This window comes from Brassica napus, chromosome C8 (assembly GCF_020379485.1).
Source record: "Brassica napus cultivar Da-Ae chromosome C8, Da-Ae, whole genome shotgun sequence".
Classification (NCBI taxonomy): Eukaryota; Viridiplantae; Streptophyta; class Magnoliopsida; order Brassicales; family Brassicaceae; genus Brassica; species Brassica napus.
Window position 1 is genome coordinate 36,853,847 of NC_063451.1, and position 22,985 is coordinate 36,876,831.

Consider the following 22,985-nt stretch of genomic DNA (forward strand, 5'->3'; position numbering starts at 1 on the left):
GTTTTCTTTCTATCAATAACTATGTTTACCTTTCTTATTTTTGAATCGATTTTAGTTATGTTTTGGCTATTAAAATAGGTAAAATCAAGTACTTTAAATCCGAAGAACTGATTTCAGTTATGTTTTGGTTACAAAAGTAAGTATTAATCATGTATTTTTAAACCGAAGAACCGATTGGGACCCGAACCCGAAAGTACAATGGGTTATACCAGTTCTTTGAAGATTTACTAACCCGACCCTAACCCGATAGAATCCGAACCGGTTCCGAACGGAACTTTCATATAACTCGAATATAGCTGATTTTGATAAACCTGAAAAACCGAAACTCGAATGGATAAAACCGAACCTCGATTGGGATCCCGAATGCCATTCCTACACACATGTACAATGGATACAACAAGTCTAACTTTATGTTGTTGAAATAGATCAGGTTCGTTTACATGTCCTTGTAACTCCAATCTCCGATCAAATGTTATTCACATGATCTTACAACCAATCATAGTCATTACTCATTAGTCATATGTCGTAGAAATTTTAAAAATTTAATTGCATCGAAGAAATAGTGATTTCACGACAAGAACAAGCAAGATTTGAGTTTACAAAAAGAAAAAAAGAAGCAAGATTTGCAAGACCATAAACCATTTACAGAGTATTTTTCTCATATCAGATCCATGCTTTTTATATAGAGGCCCACAGTTTTAAACCCAACCGGACTAAACCGATCGGGATATGGTTATCGGTTCGACAGCTTTTTCGCTTCCCAAAAATCAAAATACAAGAAAACCGAAGTAGCCGACCCGACTAAACCGAACTAACCGCACCCGGAGGCGTAATCGGGCCAGATAACATCTTTGTGTTAATTACCGATATAAATAACATTTATTTTTAATTGACTCAAAAGAGATTCGCATAAAAATAAAAATAAAACACTTCGCCAATTTCATCTCGTCTTCAACAACGACGAAACCTAATCTGATTTTCAAGTTTAATTTTCCAAGTCCTGAGCTCGAATTGATCGATTGCTTTTTTGATTGACGACCTCGAGGTTATCTCGTCGCTGCGTTTCTGATTTCTCAGGTTTGTCTTCTCTCTTCTCTGCCAATTCATTTTTTTCTGCTTAGCGAGAGTGTATATAGAGATATGCATGTTTCTGACGGCCTTGTGAATCTTTATGTTGTAATAATTAGTTTCGTGGATAAGAATCCTCTAGATTTGTTATTTTGTTTTGAGGCTTTTTTATTTTTATTACTAGGGTCGGCCCGCCCTACGGGCGGGATATACTTTATTTGTTATCTGGATTTTTATTTTATGTATTATTTTGTGGTTTGTGTTTTAGATTTGCATTTGCAATTGATGTGTATAATAATGATTTTTATATTTTAGAAAATTTTAAGTGATGAGAAATATTACATTCATTTTACTTAATGTTGGATATTTGTTTATTTTTCTAACTTGTTTTATGTTTTTTTATTTGTTTTCAAATACATTTTCTCACATTATACAATTTTATTATTATCTCTTTTTTTTGTTATATTTTTTTTATAATGAGCACACATCATCTTCACATATGTCTAACTAAACCTTTTTATTTTTTTATATTTTTATTAGTTTTGTTAGAGATTATAAGTTTGTATTAGCATGATATGATTTTCATTATTGAAATGGTATACGTTTTCTTAAATATTTGCTCAACTTTTCTTATATATAAGAAGTAGATTTGAGTTTTTATTGTTGTGCTTAGGTTTAATACTCAAAATATTGATTATTTTATATAGTTTTTTCAACATTATACGTGGGTTTTGCATTTTTTTATTCTTCTTAAAATATTTGTGTATATATATATATATATATATGTATTAATATATTAACTTGTTTATTTATTTTAAAATTCAAAATAAACAAATCTGCATATTTTTGCTGATAATATATAAATAGTTAATTTTTTATTTATTGGTTCAGTAATTTCACATTTATTAAAATAATTTACTTGTAACTAATATTTAAAATAAATAATTGGATAGACTATAAATAAAATTTAGAATCTAGCTATTACTTTGTATGTTATAACTATATAAATTTTATGCATTTATACCATTAAAAAAAATAGTTTAGTCTGTTAATATAAAATTTAAAATTCCAGATATTAATATTTATTTTTTAAATCTGGAATTTAATAAAGTTTATTCATTCTTACCGTATTTTATAAAATATAATTAAATTTTTATTTTGTTTGTTTTGTAAGTTTAATTTAGTTATCTATGTAGGTATACATGTAGCTATTCGTTTTTATTTTATAAAAGTTTCCTTTTGTTGTTTATTTTAAAATAAATTTTAATATATAATTATTTATTTTAGTGATAATAGTAATTGTTTCAAACTCTAAAATCAAAGTCTAAAACAACCATTCAGGTTTAAAAAAAAAAACCAAAAGTTACTGTAAAATTAAAAACCAAAAATTAAAAACTAAATTCAAAAAACTAAAAACCAAACGCCAAAAACTAAAAACTAACTAAATAATCATCACCATAATTTTGTTTTTGGTATATGTGAATTTTCGTGAAATTTATCAACATTTACATTTTCTTACAAAAGTTAGTTTAGTTTAGTATTATGTAGTAAATATAACCGAATAAGTTTTTCCATATTTTAACTATTTTAATAATAGTGAAGATACCTAACTAATGATAGGCATGAGAATTAAAAGTTCATATCAGTTAATCATATATACAAAAAGGTGATTATCAGTTTATCAAATAAGGATTTGTTTGATGACACCCACGAAGGTTCTTAGGGAAACAAAACTTGATTATGATCACACTCTAATACGACGCTTAGGCTCTTTGCAACGTCTTGACATGAAGACCCATGAGTAAAAATGTAACCGATAAAGCCTATGACTTCTTCAACACGTTATGTCTGATAATCGTTTGTGCTTTCTCAAAGACAACACACAATAACTATAAATAATACATACAACAACATATATCAGTATAATTTATATAGCAAAGAGAGTATAATTTATATATATATAACAAATAGAATATAATTTTTATTATTTCAGTTAGGTTGAATCCTCAAAACATTGATTTGTTTCTTTTTTGTACATACTTTTGAAATTATTGATAGTTTATTTTATTTTTATTTGTTTGGAATCACTAAAACAATCCAATAAGTAAATATAAAATTCACTGTTACAGAACATTATTTTAAGTTTGGTAAATACAATGAAACCATATATTAATTATGAGTATTTAGATAAATATATTTCTAGAGTGTAAGTCAACCGTATACAAAAGTGTGTAACTGATACGTGAGGAGCTGCTGACATGGCACTTGCATAAGAATAAGAAGATAAAGAGTGACCTGGCATCTGTAGAAGAAAGTAAAGATTCAGTTAGAGTTGTAAGTATTAGAGAGTCAGATCACTATATATAGTTGATCGATTGTAACTGAATCATTATGCATCTTGTGGTGGATGTATCTGGGAGAGTTAGGGACTCTTGCACAATCCCTAGGTTCTTAGTTCTTTTGTGTTGTTGATCAATATATTCGCAAGTTCTTATCAGTAACTTTGTAAGATATAGCCACCAAGAAACAAAATATTACAAACATACATTTTTGTGTAAGGAAATGAGAGATCTAAAAATGTTTCAACAAAAAAAAAAGGAATGTATGTATTGCAAAAAGTGTAAGTTTATAAAGTGGAACCTACTGGTATTAGTATTATTGGTCGAGTGGTAGCCATTCCATTTCCATCTCGAATTCTACAGACTCTACATCTTGAAGCTTGATCTAAACCTCATGCATGCTTCACTTTCCCATCAACAATGTTAATGATGCTGTCATCTATTGGCAGATTATCATGCAACTTTAGCCATTTCCCAATCTGCATATCCCCAAACATCTATGGATCCTCAAACGCCATTGCAGATGTTATCAGAGGCTGGATATCAAGTTGAGTTTCTCCCATTATGTCATCAGCAGAGAATGTATCATAATTTATGTCATCAGCAGAGGCTGGATATCAAGTTGAGCTTCTCACATTTTGTCATCAGCAGAGAATGTATCAGAGGCTGGATATCAACTTGCTGCAATCAACAGAGAAACCCATAAGATATAATATATAACAACTTTTGTCAATAGCAAAAGTGCTTAGATTAATAGGCTTTCCAGTTTTACATGACCATAGCTCTTAGGAACAGACATCATAAGTTCTTGATTCCATACGGGTTCAAATTACTATTCACAACTGCTGTTTGAAGTTTCTGAACAATCAGCAAATTATGACAATAGCTTTTAAGATCCACAAAGAGTCTATAGATGCAGGTTAGTAAACAGTCACAAAGAGATACACTTACTTGCTTCCCTAGATTGAAGACAACATAAGGATCACTTCACACCAAGTCTGATAGCTAAGTTAATACCTTCATTGACAGCCATCTTCAACAATCCAATAAACTACCATTCCTTCCTCAAACTATCAAATGTATATAAATCTCATTAAGAAGATTATATCAAGAAAGAAACTGTTTCAAAAAAAAGAAGATTGCAAGTTATAAGCTTTACTATCTTCTTTGACGATGAATTTGAGCAAAACTATCCAAAATTTTTTTAGAAAGACTTGATTTAAGAAAATATGGTTTCTTTGTCGAGCAAGCTTTACCTGCTGTTCTCCTCACGCTTGTTTCAGAAACTCTTGGAGTTCATACATTTACCTAAACAAAAAAAAAAGATTCAAGATTTTGAGCAGTAGCTCATCAAGAAACAAAATAAGACTTTGTCAAGGTATTGGTGTTGATTATGCAAAGCAGTTCACTGTGATTACGGAACCCGAAGTGTTCTTCAGGAATGGGTGTAATCGGTTCGGTTAACTCATCAAACCGGGTTCATCACTGGACCGCATCAATTGAAGAGAGTCTACAGTCAAAAGTTCTGATTACACCAAGTGAAATCAAAGTAAAACATAGAACCCAGTCACTTATAAGTGGGAAGACATGAACACTGGAATGAATGTTGCCTGAAACCGATTACCAAAAATAATAAAATAATAAACAACAGATTCAAATCATATTGTAAAAAGGAAAACTATGATACTAAAAGCATAATTCTGATAAATATGAATCTAATCACCCTGTGTGTTCAAAATAATGATGAACAGGACGGAAAAATTACAATAAACAACTGGATTCAAACCGGACACGGCTGGTCCCTAATTGCCTTGATCCTCCTCTCCTCTGTCGCTACCGCTTTCCTCCTCCTACTGTGCCGTACTCATCCGGTCTTCAAATCTAAAAAAAAAATTGTTGCTTTAGCCATTTTACAGAAAATAAATTTAAACAAATGGAATGAGGAGATGGTTCTCATAGTAGGAAAAGTTACCTTTTTATAGTTGTAATTCCACAGCCTTACGTGAAGATCTCATTCAAGGTAGATCGTGGGTGGTGGATTTAAGAGGATGAATTTGTAACTGATAGTTTCTAGGATTGTTATGAAGAAGATGAAACAGCACCAGAGAAACCTTAGGTTGAGATTAGCTCTCGAATGGGGGAAATGAAGAACGTGTTACCCTAAATCAGAAACGACGCGTTTCCATAAAAGTTGGAGTTTCTTTATCCGGATTGGATTCATTAAGCCCAAATACACACTAAAGCCCACATGTATTGCATACACAAATAAATGAAACGGAGCGTTTCTTTCGCATGGACACGTGTTGGCTGGAGGATGCTCTATTTTCATACGTGGAGGGTGACGTGGACGAACGTGAGAGAGACAAACATCTATATATATATAAAATTGTTGGTGTCCCTCCTGTGATGCCACATCAGCGCCAGGTCAGAAAGTCGTTTCTCCAGGAGTTGACACGTGTCAATTATTCTAAACACACCGTATCACTAACACGATTGTATCATGGGCTTCGTCTGCTGTTGTGCGATTGGGTTTTGTAATGGGAAATAGATCTGGCCCGTATAGATTGATGTCACCTCTAACCCTAGAACGTCTGAGGCAAAGAAACCAGGACCGTCGCTCCCCTCCGTGCGGTGGCGAGGCACTGACGTTTAAGCTTCTTTCCACGACCTGAAACGCTCTGATTTATGTCTTCGTCTTTATTCTAATTGATTCGTTCTCCACGATCTGAGAGGCGGTGTAGTTCAGTATAAATATATGTTAGATTCCTCTCCTTGAACACATCTTATGCCCGTGACGGGTGAGATTATAATTTCTTTCGTCAGATCAGCTGCGGTCGTAATCTCTCTCTCTCTCTCTCTTTTTGGTTGTAGTTATGATGTGGTTAGTCTAATGACGTTTCAGGGCTGCTACACGAGATGCTTGGATCTACCAAAACAAGAGATTCAAAAGCTTGGAAGGTGTTTTTGCATTAGTTCACTTTTTCCTTGACTTTCTCCATGTGGGAGTGGAAAACAGAAGGTCGTTTCATCAGATTTGTTCATTGCCAACAAAAAAAAAAAAGTTGTGTACGTAACACCTTTTGGAAAATGTCTTCTGCAGCGATTCTTCATGTTTTAGCGGATTTCCTGTTCCTAAACATATCCAGGTTCGATCATTCTTCATGTTTCTTTCAAGCTCGATTCTGAGACAGATTTGACATCGTATGCTTCTAATAGATTTCATCCTCCATCCATCAAATTAATCTTGCTTGCAGTCCTTTTTTTGTTGACTATAGGAGGCCAACAATATCTACAGAAAAGGAAAAATTTTAGTTCTCAAATGAAAGCACTTGCAAACCATTCCCATTTCCTAGAGTTTACTCATACAACATCACCGGAGAAGAGATAGGTACTTCTTTTTCTTTGGTTATTCGCTTTTGTATTTTTATTTTAATTGACACCACAATCTCCTCATGTTCAAATAAGTTTTATAAGAGAGTGATGCCAGGTTCAAAAAAGAAAAGAAACTAATCAAGTAATGATGTTCACAAGTTTTGATGATCAATCTGTGTTTCAGTCCATAGATAAATATTGTGGGTAGCAAATGCAAAGCTAAATCGACCATCATTGAATAGCTATATTCATTGCTCACATAAGATGCAAAATTGTTTAAACTAAATAGATTTTGATTTAACATGTGATTATTATTGTAATAGGAGGGAGATGAGGGTTAAGAATGGATACATCGATGGTAATGGCAAGAAGTTCTCATGTGGTGATTGGTGCCAAGAGTATGTGTTCCCAGCGACTATAACCATTATTATCTCACACATTGCATATATTATAACCACTTCATTTTGTTTTTCAGTTAATCGGATACAAGAGCTGACGGACAATATATTGCACGCCAACTTCAGGTCACCTTTACACTGACAAACACGTAAATCTAAATGTAAGTGAATCTATTAGATATTATAGAGATCACATATTTGTATTAAAAAAAACTTAAAATCTTTTGGTGACATTATGTTGTCTGTTACGAAGAGGGAGTACACATGTCTCATCCTCACCAATCTCTTCCATCGCACTGCTCTATTAGCGAGTTAAGTTTCTTTCTCTCTGTTGTTTATTCAGATTATTTATTTATTATTTTCACTATTATTTACTTAAGCCACCATGTTCTCTTAGGAATGGTATAAGAGGCTGATCATGAGTTTTATTCTTCGTCAGCCCCAAAAGGTTGCTTGACTCAGTTTTTGGGATCTTGACAAAATCTGTCTAAGCAACCTAAAAGAAAGCACACAAGTGGAGGTTTCATTATTTTGCAATTTATGATGACTTAGATTCTGGTGATTGTGTTAACTTTTAGCTTCTTACTGATTTGAGTTCGTATATGGTCATTTTTCAGTTTTTACTGTTAGTCTGTATATTTATTAGTCTATCACCTCTTATGTGATTTGAGACTTGGTCGTCCGAGAACAGAAAGTCTTCTTCCAATTCTTCTAATATTTTTACACCATTGTGCATTTGTATTTATTTCCAAAGTGATGATGTGTAGATTCAATCGATTGTCTTCTTTACTTGAATTTCTAGGGAATGTGGAAGAGCTGGAGTTAGAGGGTAAATATGAATGTCTCAATGCCAGGGTTGTATTTCATGTATTTTATGTTTTTGGAATATGTGTATTTTTCTAAAATCTGATAGAAGTTGAACTCATATGTCAAATCTGATAGCTCATGTCCCTCATGTTAAATTGTATAGAGTGCAGAGTATAAGACCATATAAATGGATCGCATGGAAGCAAAAGTTACGTGACGTGATCCTCAATGACTAAGATAACTATGTCGTCCATCATCATCACTGTTGGATAACAAGTTGTCCGTCCTGATGATGTAAAATGAATCATACAGATTCTCTAATAACCAGATAATGAAAAACCTATGATCAAAAGGAAAAGAGAATATAATTTAGAAAACAAATTTTAAGTTATAATTATTTCAAATCCTGCAATATAGAATTTATTTTTTGTAATATAATTACATTATAAAATGCACAGCGTAGGGGCAGACATAATGTAAAAGATGTATCACCAAAACATGTGATTGAGTTGCAGAGACAGAAAGAACAAAATACAACTCAAACTGTGAAAATCTTAAATTAAAATCAAGCAATCAAAATCCATGATCCTAGACTTTTTTTTCCATGATCCAAGACTTGATTGGTTTGCTTTTTTCTTTTTCCGTTACAATAATTCTACTACTTATTACAAAACTTTGCCACTACATTATAAAGGTTTGGGTAAACAACATACAAAAAATTAAAGAAAAAGAGCTGCTTAAAGCTTAATTATTATTATTTCTTTGTTAAAAAGCCTAATTTTTGCACCTATGTTCAACTATTATGAAGGCTGTTTGGGAGACTGATCTACACGTGTTCACAATACAGATTTTACCATATCAAATTTTAATTATTTATTTATTTTATTATTTTTTAAGAAACTTGGAGAAGTTCTCCCGAAAATGATGTCCTCTCACAGGATTATGATTCATTCTCAAAAAGTTCACCTACAAGGTTATTTTTGAAAGTTCACAAACTTTTCAAGTATGATCCCTCTCCACTATTTTCCTTAGTATGCACATACTAATTTGATCAACATTCTAATATATTTATATATATAAACTACATAATCTTTTACATGTTCAAGATGTAATGATGACAATGCAATTGGGGTAGTTGGGTTACTTAGGTAATGTATTCTCGCAGTAATTGCAGATATTGTTTTCTCATCCAATTTGTATTGTCACCTAAGCTTCACTAACATATTTTAACCATGTCATTGTAAAGGATCATATACAGTATTGTCACTGACTCTGTATAAATTCTTTACTCTGAAAAATAGAGAGTACTGAAGATTAGTGTCACTTTAATTTAAACAAAAAATGATTATTACAAATAACAATACGATCTCATAATTCTATTCATTATTTATTTGTTTATAATATTATTTTTAATCTACAATGTTTTTAAAATGTTTCATAAATTTAATGTAAATTCGTATATAGTTTTTTATAACTTCTATAAAGGACGGAGATTCTCTTTAACATACGATTAAGTATTAAACCAGTGTGTTTTTCTTTGCTTTTTATTATAATTGTAACATCGAGAATTTAAAATCTCCCAAAACCGTTCAGTTCAGATGAATGACTATAAAAGTCAGTGTATGAGATTAAGTAAGAAAATATTTACTTAATCTATACAAGAATTAATATTATAGGAAAAAAAACAAACAATTTTAACACTGAATCAAAACCGCAACAAGGCTTAAACATTTTTGTACATTGGCAAACAAAAACTGTGATAAAGGTAACTATCTCTATGCCATAATTTTGCTAAGCACATGAGAACATGAAGAATGCATGAAATTTGTGGATCACCATGAACAGCTAACCCACATATATGGAGCTGACAAATGCTGAGATAGATCAAACCTTCCTTATGCGACATCTCTATATTGAAAAAGAAGTGTTATGGAACTAATGTGATCTTTACAATGCCACCAAGAAAGTGGCATCTCAATAATCTAGAAAATCGATACAGTGATTCTTATTACTATTAGCAAATGGAAAAAAAATTGAGTTGGTTTTACGGTGCTACACGCATCGACCACTACTCAGTTTTCACATTTTCAGTTTCAATGTTTTTTACTTTAATCAGCTTTGCATTACTACCTTCTTTTCATTTAATATGACATTTTACTTTTAGTAAGAAATGCAACTTCAAATAATCATCACTTCCACTCCAATATCATGTCAAAAGACTATGATTTCAGCATAAAAAGTAAATACTTTTATAAAATACATAAAAAACTACTGGAACCCAATCCTTCGAACCCAAATTTTACGAGCCACAAATAACGTATCAAATATGGGATCAAATTTTTGTAAAAAGAAACAATACGAAGACCATTTGAAGTCCTCACATCATATCAACGACACAACTTTTTAATATAAAAACAACTATTATAAACAAACAAAATATATCTTATCACATATAATCTCTCTTTACCTATAACTTTTGAAAATGCAGACCTAAAACACAAACTACAAAATCATACAAAAAAATAATAACCTAGATCACAAATAAAATATATCCCGCCCGTAGGGCGGGCCGACCCTAGTCTCTTTATATAATAAGATATACGGCATTAACGGATGGATACATGTTTGTTTGATGCGTGTGTTTCAGGAAAGGGCTTTGAATAAGCTTTGAAACATATTCTTCCCTCCCACCATCAAAGGTTTTTTGCGTAGTGCACTTGGCTGGAAATGGATCCTGGTCGATTTGGTCGGCAGCAAGATTGGGATAATACCAGTGTAATTGTGGTTTTCTCAACCTTACTACATACTATATGGGATGATAAACGAGAATTTTTATAGGGATGTTGTGTTTGTCAATTTTACGGGCCCCTCCCTCATCCGAGGACTGAGAGAGACAGTGGAAATTGAGGATGTGGATTGGATTTGGCTAACGTTGTATCAGTCATGATGTTTGTTGCTGACATTGCTTATTCTCTTCAATTCACAGGCTCCGGAGGGTTATGGTCCTGAGCATGATCCAAACACCCGGTGAGTGCTACTCTATTTGACTATATTTGATCTAGTTTTTACTTCTCATGGGTGAATCAACCACTCGTATTAATGTTCACTAGTTTGCATTTCGTCTACTATACTTGGTTTGCCTGCATTTTATTCTAAATTTTTTCTTACAGGTTTGGCGTATCATATGATAGGGGATATCGGGATGATGTCTACAATCATCCACCTGGACATGATATGGGTCCTTTGCCTCAGTCTAGAAGGAGAAACTCTGAGGAAACTTATCCTCGTGAACTTGGTAGGCAAGAAAAGCCTTCCACCGATACAAACTATGATGCTGATTATTATCATGACGCTGAAGTTGGGAGTCGTAATGGATACTACCGTGATCAAGGACACGAAAGGTCTTCACGATATGATGGCCGTGATGACTACTCTTCCAATAGATCTAGAAACTACCATCATAACAGAGATGATAGCCGTGGAAAAGATTATGATTATGCTCGCCGGAGTTATGATTCCGATTATGAAAGGGGCAGTGTGAGAGATGGCAATAGGAAGAGTGGGGACTCGCAGGATAGAGAACGGAACTCACGTGATAGAGAGTGGGGTTCACGTGATAGAGAAGGGGACAATAGATCTTTCAGCCGTGAAAGAGATGTGAGTCCACAGAGGAGATATGAGAAATCTCGCTCTGGATCTGCTGGACGTGATGGGTTCTCTAGATCAAGATCAAGATCTCCTAGAGGTCGGAGCCATGGGCGAAGTTACCGGGAGGACAACTACGAGGGAGATCACTGGCATGGAAGTGAGAGGCGAAGAGAATATGAAGATAGACATGACCAGGATCATTTTTCTGCTGTATATATTATCCTCCCATCCCTGGTTTACGCTATTTTGTTGCATTGGCATTTTAAAAATCCTTTCCTATATTTTTATGGTTTTTGCTAGACCCCATCCGCCACTGTTGTTGTGAAGGGTCTCTCAACGAAATCAACGGAAGAAGATCTGTACCAGCTTCTGGTAATCTCTTGTTCATTTTACTAATTCGTATATCCATTTTCTTGCATGAGTTCATTGTTCCCTTCTGCATGACTAGGCTGAATGGGGTCCTCTGCATCATGTCCGTGTTATTCGGGAGCAAAATTCTGGAATTTCTCGTGGATTTGCATTTATTGATTTCCCCACGGTGGTAATAACTTTAAGCTATGCTGTTAGCTCCTTGTGGCCCTTTCTTGTGTTCTATTTAACCCAGTGAGTACAATTATGTATATTTTTTTGTGCAGGATGCCGCACGCACCATGATGAATAGAATTGAGCATGATGGTATAATTGTGGATGGAAGGAAGCTGATTTTTCGTTACAGGTCTTTTATTATTATTTGACTTCGATTTCGATATATATCTGAAATTTGTGGCGGACCACTGGTTCATAATATGCAAATAAAAGTTTCTTGATCTTTTAATATCATACTTTCAGTTAGTTGTATAGCATTCTTTGACTGAATTGTTGTGTGTTGAGCAGCACACCGAGGGCTGGTGTGCCCCGTAGGCAGGAAAATGCTTCTAGGCGCGGTTATGGTGGCAATATAGTTCCTTCAGATTGGATATGTATAATCTGTGGCTGTATCAATTTTGCGCGGCGAACCTCTTGCTTTCAGGTTGGTGCATGTTGGGAAAAAAGTTATGTATATTTCATAGTGAGTGCTAGAGTGTAAACCCATCTGAAACTGCAGATGAAGTTAAATATATTTCATTTAGGAATAGAACTGCTCCTTGTGGTTGTCACGAGTTAGTGATGACAATATATAGAACTGATAAAACTCTCAGGATAATCTGTTTTGTGCCCCGAAAATTGTTTTCAGTTGCTTTTGGTGACAAACATGTATTCTCGATTGGCACTTAATGTTTGGGACTAGGGTGACATACATATGTCAGTAATAATGGTATTTGAACACGTTATCTTTACGTAGACACGTTGATATGCATACCTCTGCTGTTAATATATTTGTTTGCATTTAGTTTGGTTAGCAGTAATAAAACTTTCATACATCATAATTCAAAAGAGAACGTATGTAACAATCCAACTCTTGAATTGGTATTTACTAATGGATTCTGTTGCATTTTTCGTTCTATTGTTTGAACTCAAAGTGTTCATTAATTGTTCGGTGTTGTGGTGGTAAATTGTGTTATGTATCCCTTATTTGTTGTGCAGCAGCCTGTAGCCTCTCTTGACTATTGTTAGAACACTAAAAAAGCTGAGGTGCTGTCATAATATGGCAGAAACGATTTATTGGCATTATGTAAATCTCTATGATCTCTTTCTTTTACGCAGTGTAATGAACCAAAGACCGATGATTCTCCTTCAGCTGAAGTAGGTTTATCCAACTCAACAGCGGGAAGACGAAGTTCTGAATCAGGTTTGTGATCAACATTTTCGTTAAGATGTTTTCCTTGTTGGGTCAGAAAACAGTCGAAAGTGTTGAAGGCTATAGTTGTTGCATTTTTGTACATGCCACTTATGCCTAAGAGACAATGCTCTTAATTTACTTTTCAGGTCCAACTCATGTCTTAGTTGTACGCGGGTTGGATGAAGATGCTGACGAGGAAATGATTCGGTATGAGTTTTCCAAACATGCTCCTATCAAGGTAGACAAAAAACACTTCGGATTCATGTTGAATAAGATATGCACTTTTACGTCAGTTGACCTGGTGTTTCTCTTTTTATTGTTTTGTAGGATCTTCGTCTTGTCAGAGACAAATTCACGCATGTTTCACGAGGATTTGCATTTGTGCATTTCTTTTCGGTAAGGTCTCAAAGCTAAATTGGTTGTTGCATTTACTAGCTCCGGTGTTGCACTCCTCAAATTCTATCTTCTTCTTCTTTCCTTTCCACTTCCTGATGAAGTCAATTGCAAGTGTACCTTTTGATCATTGAATTATTAGGTGGTATAGGAAATAGCAACCCAGTCTAGATTAGTAGCACCTGTTTTTGTTTGTGAGTTTGAAGAGATTTTTTTTTTCTCGTCTGTGTCAGGAAGACTCTATAGTAATCATAATCTGCTAGTTCTGTGGGTAGTCTTTGCAACGTTTGGAGATAGGCACATAGTTTTCTTTTGTCGTTCTTTTTTTTATAATCTACAACCACTTAAATAATAGATTATTGTAGTAGATTATTTTTGTGGTCGCAAATTCTCGCCCCGGTTTAATATCATAAAGGTGACCAGATTTTGAAGCATAACTGCTTTCATATATTCAAATATCCGTTTTCTCCCGTTTATGTAGGTATTTGACTAGTTTTTAATTTACCTATGAACTTGAAACAAAAAAAATGATTATATTCGTGTAGGTTGAGGATGCTACCAAGGCACTTGAAGCAACAAACGGTACAATTCTTGACAAGAATGGTAAAATCCTGAGAGTCGCATATGCAAAGAGCGTTCATGGTTCTGGAACTGGTATGCCAGCATCATCTCACGCCAGCAACCTCGCTGCTGCCGCAATTGAAGCAGCAGCATTTTCTCAACAGGTACTTACAGATTGTTTTCATACCAGGTTCCCTCGTTTGTATTTGTTGGTCACTCATTGAGCCTTAGTGAAATTTGATCCTCTAACATAATGGTTATGTAATGAAACAAAGCCATACTAGTTTATCTGTGTCACACGTTGAGCCATACAATTGTTGAATAATAAATGGTTCATCATTAACGTTGGGTACACTGCTCTTCCATACGCCTCTCTTGTTTATGTGTGTCAGTTAGCTTATACGTCTCTAGAGATTCTTATTGTGGTACTTATAGTTCGTTGGTCATAGATTTTGAACGTAGAAAGTCAGTTCTGTGTATTGACATAATTATTCTTAGCTTGTGCCAGTGTGCTGAAACATCCTTAGGTATTTCGTCCTTGTAGTTTTCACTGGAGTTTGTCAATCAAGTTACTAGAAGATGCAATCATGTTTTATTAACCAAAGGAAAAACAAAAGTTCTATCTGAATGTTAATACATTGTTTGGACGTAAATATATTTCTAATGGGGCTGAGTTTCATTTAATTCTTGTGCTCTCTGTGAACGGTTTTCCTCATTTTCGTTATTAGTATGACGGTGCGGGATGGGCTCCAAAGGAATATAATCATGATGAGAAACAAACTGGAGGGCAGACCCAGAGCATTGGGGAAGTGGCTTCTGCTCCACAATCTGGCTACGTGTGGGATGAATCATCTGGTTATTACTATGATGCTGCTTCTGGATATTACTACGATGGAAATTCAGGTTTTCATTTGCTTATATCTCTCTATCTGTTAAGTGTATTCTTTTGCAAGATAGTTTCCTTACAAATTAGTATTCACCTGAAATAACAGAGTATTGCTATTTTTGGCTATTGTGTAACACAAGTTTACAGGATATCCTGTAGCTCTGAGATTCTGAATGCATTAAAACAGTAACTTGGAGATACACAATTTATGTCACTAAGTAGACTTTAAATATTGCTGAGTTAGGCCTTCTTATCTATGTGCCTTGAAAAATCGCATCTGATAGAGAGCTATTACTGGTTTTTGGTAATCAATAGTCATCTAGACTTGGTGTGTGTGTGGTCTATTAAGAGGGTCGTATACTAATATTAATCATATGCTTCTAAATATGCAGGTCTTTATTACGACAGCAATAGTGGGATTTGGTACTCGTATGACCCTCAAACGCAACAATATGTTCCTTGTCCTGATCAGAACAATGATAGTAAATCAACTGAAAAACAACCAGAGTCTGCCAAGACGGAAAAGTCCAGTCAACAAAAGGTTATTATCTCTGCAGCTGCTACCCCCACCGTAGAAAAGGCTATCTCCTTACCAGATGCGGTTCAAGCGGCGGCAGCAGCAGCAATTGCATCGGAAAAGAGAGAAAAAGAAAGAGTGAAGGAAATAAAACTTGCATCAAAGAGTAGCATACTGGCTAGCAAGAAAAAAATGAGTAATGTTTTAACAATGTGGAAGCAGCGGACCAGTGAAACACAAACACAACGTCCCTCAATTGGTGGTGAAAATCCACCACCTACCGTTTCGGCTGAAGCAAGGTCGTCTTTCTCCAGTGTACAATCCAAGGGCAAGCTGACATCTGATACAGTGATTGCAAAGGAGAGATCTACCTCCAGTCATGGAGCTGCTACACCCTCAACAACTCCCATTACAGAAAGCTCGAGTAGCAGTAAAGCAGGAGCACCTTTGATGGGGGTGATGAGAGGTTCTTTCGGAGGAGCTTCTTCCTCAGCTAATGTACAAGTGCCTCCGGTTTTGCCTTCTGCTCCTTCCCCTTCTGTTCCGGTTTCGGCTTATGGGAGTGGGAGAAGAAGGTTCTCTGAAAAGCCGACCGCAGCTCCTACTCATAGAGAACAGCCTCAGACATCATACAGGGACCGTGCTGCGGAAAGAAGAAACTTATACGGTTCATCAGCTCCGATTGAAAATGATCTTATGGATTCAAGTAAGCGTCCTTGACTTCTCTCTTTTCACATATATAAAAACTGGTAATGAGGAGTTATATTATAATAACATAATGTGAAAAATGGTGTTTGAATGAAGGTGAAGATATTATGAGAAAAGGTGCATCAGATCCAACACCCTTTCCTCCTGGTGTGGGCGTACGTGGAACTACCACGACCGAAGTCAGTGATTACGATGTAATCACAGAAGAGAAAGCAATAGACGAAAGTAACGTGGGAAACAGAATGTTGAGGAACATGGGTTGGCAAGAAGGATCGGTAAAATTTTGAAAAAAAATGATTAATCTAACGTGATAGGGTGATGTTAGAAGAAGAAAAGAGTGGTGATGGTTTGTTTGTTTGGTTAAGTGCAGGGTTTAGGGAGAGACGGGAGTGGAATGAAAGAACCAGTGCAAGCGCAAGGCGTTGATAGGAGAGCAGGACTTGGGAGTCAACAGAAGAAACTTGATCCTGAGTTTGAGGCTCAGCCTGGTGATACCTACAGAACTGTTCTCCATAAGAAAGCTCTTGCGAGGTTTCGTGAAATGTCTGACAATATTTGACTGTTGAGACTTGTGAGAGGCTTCGTGTGTGTAAACTGGAGTTGGAGTTTTTGTGCGTTGGTGGTTGTGTTTAAACTGAAAAGTGATTTTAGTTTTGCTCTCTTGTCACTATTGAACTTAAGTGGTTAAAACGGTTGTCGGAACGATTGTTGTGGTGGTTTAGTTGGTGCTACCGCCTATTACTGGATGAACTTATCACAAGAAAAGTTTAATCGACCGTGATTTACGTTGTTATATTTGCTCAATACATGAGACTGAACCGATTCAAGTTTTACAAGCTCTGTATATATATGTATCAAACATCAACTCTTTTAAAGCTATAGCAAATTTATTAGATTATGAGTTGGTATTACTCCAAATAAGCTAGCCACTTCTATCAAAGGTTTATCAGCATGAAGAAATGTGAGTTTCTGATTAGTTGAAAAGGAGCAAGTTTGCAAAGAGACCAAGGATGTGTGAACTTATTCTTGATTTTGAGAACTTTGACAGGGTTAGTAGGAGCCGTTGTAATAGTGTTGATTGCATTAGGGGCATGGGCTATTTGTTTCCTTTACAGTACCTCCACCTTCTAAGAGATGCGGTACGCCCGGTGGCCCGCCTATTACTGCACCGAGGATACGGCTCAGCAATGGCAGTTATTTAGCTTACCAAGAACATGGAGTTAGTAGACAAAACGCCACCCTCAAGATCATCTTTATCCATGCATTCGCCACATTCAGGTGCCTGTAATGATTTGAATCTCTCCTCTCTTACTAAACCAACAATCTTTTTCGTCTTAAATCAAAACTACTTTGTTAATTGTAAACACCAATTACATCTTTTAGAATCTTTTGAAGCTTACGTTTATGCTGAGCTGAGCTGATATTGTTCAAACGTTAAAATTCTTGTTATAAACGCTAATGCATAGATTCACATTTGAATACATTTGAGCCCTACCTAGAGTAATTGCGTTGTTTTTTTGGTCAGGGGTTTCTTGAGGAAAACAGCATCTATGTAATATCGTACGATCGACCTGGTCCAGTCGCAATGAAAAGACTTTAGCTCATGTCTCGCTGACCAATTACAGCTTGGTTCCAAGTTTTACGTGGTTGGATACTCAATGGGAGGCCAAGCCGTTCGAGGTGTTCTCAAATACATCCCCCCACAGACTCGCTGGAGCCACACTGCTATTTCCTGTAACCAACTCATGGTGGCCCAGTTTCCCTGATAGTTTGACTTGGGAACTATGGAACAAGCAATCTAAAACCGAAAGGTTTGCGATACTCCTTACTCACAACACGCCATGGCTTCTCTATTGGTGGAACAATCAAAAGCTATTCCAAACATCAGCTGTGATGCAATCAAGTTCGACGATATACTCTCCTCAAGATGTCTTTACTGCCCAAACTCGCTGCAAGGGTGGTGGCTTACAAGAACCAAACAACGCAACAGGGGACACATGAATCGTTAGACCGCGACATGATTGTCGGGTTTGGGAAATGGGGTTTTGACCATGTGAAGATCGGGAATCCGTTCCCGAAAGGTGAATGGATCAGTGCATTTGTGGCAAGGGATGATGTCGGCTCGTCCCGGTACAGCTACAAAGGATCATATAGTTCAGAAACTTAGTTGGATAAAGTATCATGAGGTTCCACGCGCTGGTCATTTGTTTTCAAATGCTCGTGGGATGGCAGAGACTGTCTTGAATGCTTCATTGACTATTCCCCAAGCATCTTAACTTCATTAACATTTTTGTTTAGACTTACTACAAAATTGTACAAAAAAATAGTACTATTTTACGTAAATATGTTGCAGTGTAGTCAAAAATGTAATCTGGTAAAACAATAACAACTAGATCGGGATGAACTTTATATATATAAATTATTTTATGTATTATATTTTTTTACATATTATAAAATAATAAATATATATTAAACAATTAAAAATAAGTAACTATTACATATATAATTAAACGGTGCGAACATATAACTCAATTTTATTAATCCAAACAATATTTTTTTTCTATTTGATAGGATATATAATTAACTTTAAATGTATTAACATATATAGTATATTTTTAATATTAATTTCATATTATTTTTTGATCATTTGTTTCTTTTATAACAAAAACTTTAAATTAGTGATAACAAAATTTTCATTGTGGGATTAGTTGTTTCAGTAATTTATAATTTTTTTTAAAAAATAAGTTGTCAATGTTTGTTCAGAGCTTTTATCAAAAAAAAATTGTTCAAAGTAAATTTCAAAATTAAAATATTTGTGTATTTTATGTGATATATAGTTTAATTTAAAACGATATAACATATATATATATATATATATATTTAATCTTAATAATTAATTAAATTAGACTTTTTATTTATATGATTTTGTAATCATTTGTATTTTGTCATAAAACTAAATAAATCATGGATCACAAAATTTGAATGTGAGACTTTTAAGAGTTTTAGTAATTTATGGTAATTTTTAAAAATTTAAAATATAACATATACAGAAAAATCTAAATTTTTTATTATATGGTTAATGTGGTTGTTTAATTTATTTTAATAGTTAATATTAAACAAATATAATAGAAGATGTATTAATTTTTATCAAATCTTTATTATTCAAAATCATTAATTGTCATATGTATTTTAGCCACATTAGGCATTTGCGTAATTTTTATTTAAGAAAATAATAAAGACTATTAATAATGAATTTATGGTTAGTTTAATAAAAAACTTATTATATAATTAGATGAACCAACTTATTTTTCTAATGATTCTAAGAATCATCCTAGTGATGACACATGAATACAAAAAAAAATCGTAATGTTTCTCGGATAGGGGATGGAATTTTTTTATGTTTTTATTGGTATTAAGAAAGTTAGCAGTAGATAACAATTAACAACAAAGATTGCACTTATTCTGCCACAAACATGTGTTTCTTAAACTTGCAGTTAAAATGATGGTGCTAATCATAACATTAGATTGAAGCAGAGACAATGCTCACTTGGGAAGACCAGTTTCCGGATCGAGAAGAGCTTGAGTTTGGTCGGGAAGCACGACGGGACCTCTTCCAGGTCTAGTGCAGATAAAATAACTGACTTCTCCTTTTTGATCCTGTGTTCCGATGTTGTCTTTAATTTCAGGTGGAGGTTGCAGATTCTCTACACTGTTTTCTCCATCTAATCCTGCCTCCTTTAGAATTGAATTGTCTCCCACTACGTAACTGGTAAAATCAAAGAAACCAAAATTATTACAAACAGCTTTTTATTAAACTCGTATAAACCGCAGTGGACGAGTCGCACAGTTTAAATCTGTTACCTCTTCATGTCAGTGTCAGACTTAGGAGGGAAATAGTAGAGAAGCCCCTGGAGAAGTTGAACAGCTACCTTTCTGTTGCGTGCAATCAGTACAGCATTTGGGCCAGCGTCAAATGTATAAGCAACCTGTCCAGATTTGAAGTTAACTCGAGTTATATGATGTTTATATACTTGAGGAACACAAAAGAGTTTTTTGGGAATGAGACTCGAGATAAAGGTGGTCTGTTCTAATCTCAAATCCTAATGCTTGAAAACAAATATTGGAACTAACAGATGATCAAAAGATCGAGCAAGAAACAGCTTAGTAGGACTTTTTACCTGTGGAGTCCCTTCAGAACGGTTCCACTTTTCAACTAAGCTAATTATCCTGGGGAAGGAGTTAACAGCTTGATATTAAAAGGGAAAATGGAGATTGATATTGCTAAATGGCATATAACTGTCAAATTAGAAAGATACCTGTGGGAGGTGTCATTCATGTAAAATATGGGTGGAGATGTATCTAGACAAACAGCATGAAACTGATTACTGTCTGTGCAGCTCAATTGGGTAAAAGATGCAAAATCTCGGTTTTTAATAGCTTCCTCCATTTGCACAATCCGTTTTGGCACAACTTCCTACAGAGAAATAGAACATGAGGTTAAACAGTTGATACAGATTACAGAGTTCCATCAAACACCCAGAAGAGAACGGACTTTTGCTCTGTGTTGTAAAAGCAAACTCGTCTCAACACTTTCACGCATTCCAGAGGTGCTGCTCGTTTCCTTCTGGCGTGAACTCACCTGGGTGTAACATAAGGTTAAACCAGTTATAAACACATTTTAACAAAGAAGCTGTCACAGGTTATGAAAAAAATGATGAGCAAGGATTGTCAAAAAGTTCAGATCATATTTTTGAGCTTATCTTTATCATTCCATAATGCAGAAGAGTGTGCCCGTATGAATATATTATCTACTAATGGTTCATTAGTTCAAATTAAGCCACTCAGTATCGACTCCTGGTAAATACTTATTCATATAGGCTCACTCTTTTCAAATCGTATGACAAGTGAAATTGTATGGAAGATGGGAGAATGGGAATAACTGTACGACCAAGTCTGAAAGTCACACTTGATGAAAGATTCATACAATTCATACCACAGCAATGATGATAACAAGATCATCCCAATGCTTCTCATCAGCAAGTTGAACTGCAACGCTGTCACTTCCATCGTCCTTGCTCCCCATTTTCCACTTGACAAATCCACCAAATAAACTACGGCAAGCACTCCCTGAACCTTGCCTACACATGAAAATGAAAGTTAAACTACGTATACCAATACCACTTACTATCTAAAGGAATATCATATTTCACGTAATTCAACAAAAAAAGAGGAAAACTTTGTACCGTTACCATAAATAAAAATGATTGTAAAAAATGATCAAAAATAGTAAGCCTGTATGTAAATCAATCCATGAGGAACATAAAATGTAAGGAAGGAAGTGGAGTACCTGGCTATCGCAGAAAGCTGGCTTGGATCTTCCTCCACATTCATCAACTTTGCAAGAGAAAAAACTGTAGGAAAAACAACAGTTTTGACATTAAACTAGTATCCATCCATGTTCAAGCTCAGGATCAAGTTTGAGAATTTTTTAGATATCTTCATCGTCATCAAAGGCCACAAAAAGAAATACCTAGACAAGCAAATCCAGCAGCTGAGGAAGCTAAGCCAGCAGCAGTAGGAAAATTGTTATGAGAAGCAATATGCAGATTCAATCTCTCCCAATCTTTCTTCTCTATCTTCACACCCTTCTCCCTGTCTTCAACATCACCACCACGGCTTCGAATCTCCCTCAAACAGTTCTGGTACCTACTCCCTGAAAGAGAGATCTCCTACACTAACACAACAACAACAACATTTAACGACCTTAAAGTAACATTTCTATTAGAGTTTGGGGGGTGGTGGTATTCAAATGTGTATAGTCCGGTTTACTATAAACCGAGTCTTAATGTACTTGGTTATGTTTCAATACCAGATTCTCTATAAGGAGGATGTAACTGACTGATTCTGTTACGAGATGGATAACAGACTTTTCACATGAGTGTTTCTTCGTCTCTAACAAGAAACATAACCATGTACATTAGACCCCGGTTTATAGTAAACCGGATTATACACATTTGAATACCACTAATCCAAATCCATGTGGTGGCTAATCTATCCTTGAATTCGATAAAATGGAATCTCGGCGAAGTATACCTTGCCATTGAGCCACATTCGATCCCGATCGAAAGCTGGACTGACGGCGACGGTGGTGACGGTGCAGAGGTGATCGGGATCGAGAGTTACGCTGATGCTGTCGTTTACGGGGAGGATACGGACCTCGTCTCTCTTTCCCCAATACTTGATCACAGCGATGTTCGTCGGTGTTTGAGCAGTCACCATGTACACCCATTTCTCCGCCGCCATAGGAAGTGATCTGCGTCGTTGCCCAGAGAGAGAGAGAGAGAGAGAGATCTGGAAGAGAATTTTCAAGAGACGGAGAATTCGAAACTATACAAAAGGGAGGAGCATCATCATGCTTACAACGGAAAAAATATTAAAATATTATTTTATTCAAACAAACAAATTTGGTTATTTAGCCCTATGATATACTCCCCCGTTTGAAAATAGACCATGTTTCAGAAAGTTTCCG

General features: G+C 35.1%; 2 protein-coding genes, 1 long non-coding RNA gene and 1 pseudogene across 4 annotated transcripts; 2 read left to right on the top strand and 2 right to left on the bottom strand.

Annotated features, from left to right (window-relative positions):
- Positions 1 to 879: 879 nt before the first annotated feature.
- On the top strand, positions 880 to 17,249 carry LOC106414867 (SUPPRESSOR OF ABI3-5-like). The gene is made up of 16 exons (XM_048764626.1): positions 880 to 1,077; positions 10,632 to 10,759; positions 10,971 to 11,011; positions 11,155 to 11,842; positions 11,933 to 12,004; positions 12,081 to 12,173; positions 12,268 to 12,347; positions 12,506 to 12,641; positions 13,316 to 13,400; positions 13,538 to 13,629; positions 13,719 to 13,787; positions 14,330 to 14,509; positions 15,074 to 15,248; positions 15,624 to 16,454; positions 16,553 to 16,731; positions 16,827 to 17,249. The coding sequence occupies exons 2-16, from the start codon at positions 10,712 to 10,714 to the stop codon at positions 17,013 to 17,015; spliced, it is 2,958 nt and encodes a 985-aa protein (XP_048620583.1). The 5' UTR covers positions 880 to 1,077; positions 10,632 to 10,711; the 3' UTR covers positions 17,016 to 17,249.
- LOC106360664 lies at positions 3,547 to 5,635 on the bottom strand. Of its 2 annotated transcripts, XR_001272797.3 has the most exons (6): positions 5,380 to 5,635; positions 5,173 to 5,288; positions 4,664 to 5,017; positions 4,359 to 4,477; positions 4,180 to 4,265; positions 3,547 to 4,088 (listed from the first exon to the last, which is right to left on the bottom strand). It is a non-coding gene; the product is annotated as an uncharacterized LOC106360664 (long non-coding RNA). The 2 variants fall into 2 exon arrangements; XR_002653764.2 differs by having other exon boundaries at positions 4,664 to 5,288.
- Positions 17,250 to 17,407: 158 nt separating the features above from the next.
- On the top strand, positions 17,408 to 18,842 carry LOC106413055 (annotated as a pseudogene).
- Positions 18,843 to 19,834: 992 nt separating this feature from the next.
- LOC106413053 (diphosphomevalonate decarboxylase MVD2, peroxisomal-like) lies at positions 19,835 to 22,939 on the bottom strand. Its single transcript, XM_013853896.3, has 9 exons — positions 22,550 to 22,939; positions 21,987 to 22,185; positions 21,804 to 21,867; positions 21,450 to 21,594; positions 21,009 to 21,095; positions 20,773 to 20,930; positions 20,635 to 20,683; positions 20,318 to 20,442; positions 19,835 to 20,222 (listed from the first exon to the last, which is right to left on the bottom strand). The coding sequence occupies exons 1-9, from the start codon at positions 22,757 to 22,759 to the stop codon at positions 20,000 to 20,002; spliced, it is 1,260 nt and encodes a 419-aa protein (XP_013709350.2). The 5' UTR covers positions 22,760 to 22,939; the 3' UTR covers positions 19,835 to 19,999.
- Between the last annotated feature and the right edge of the window lie 46 nt (positions 22,940 to 22,985).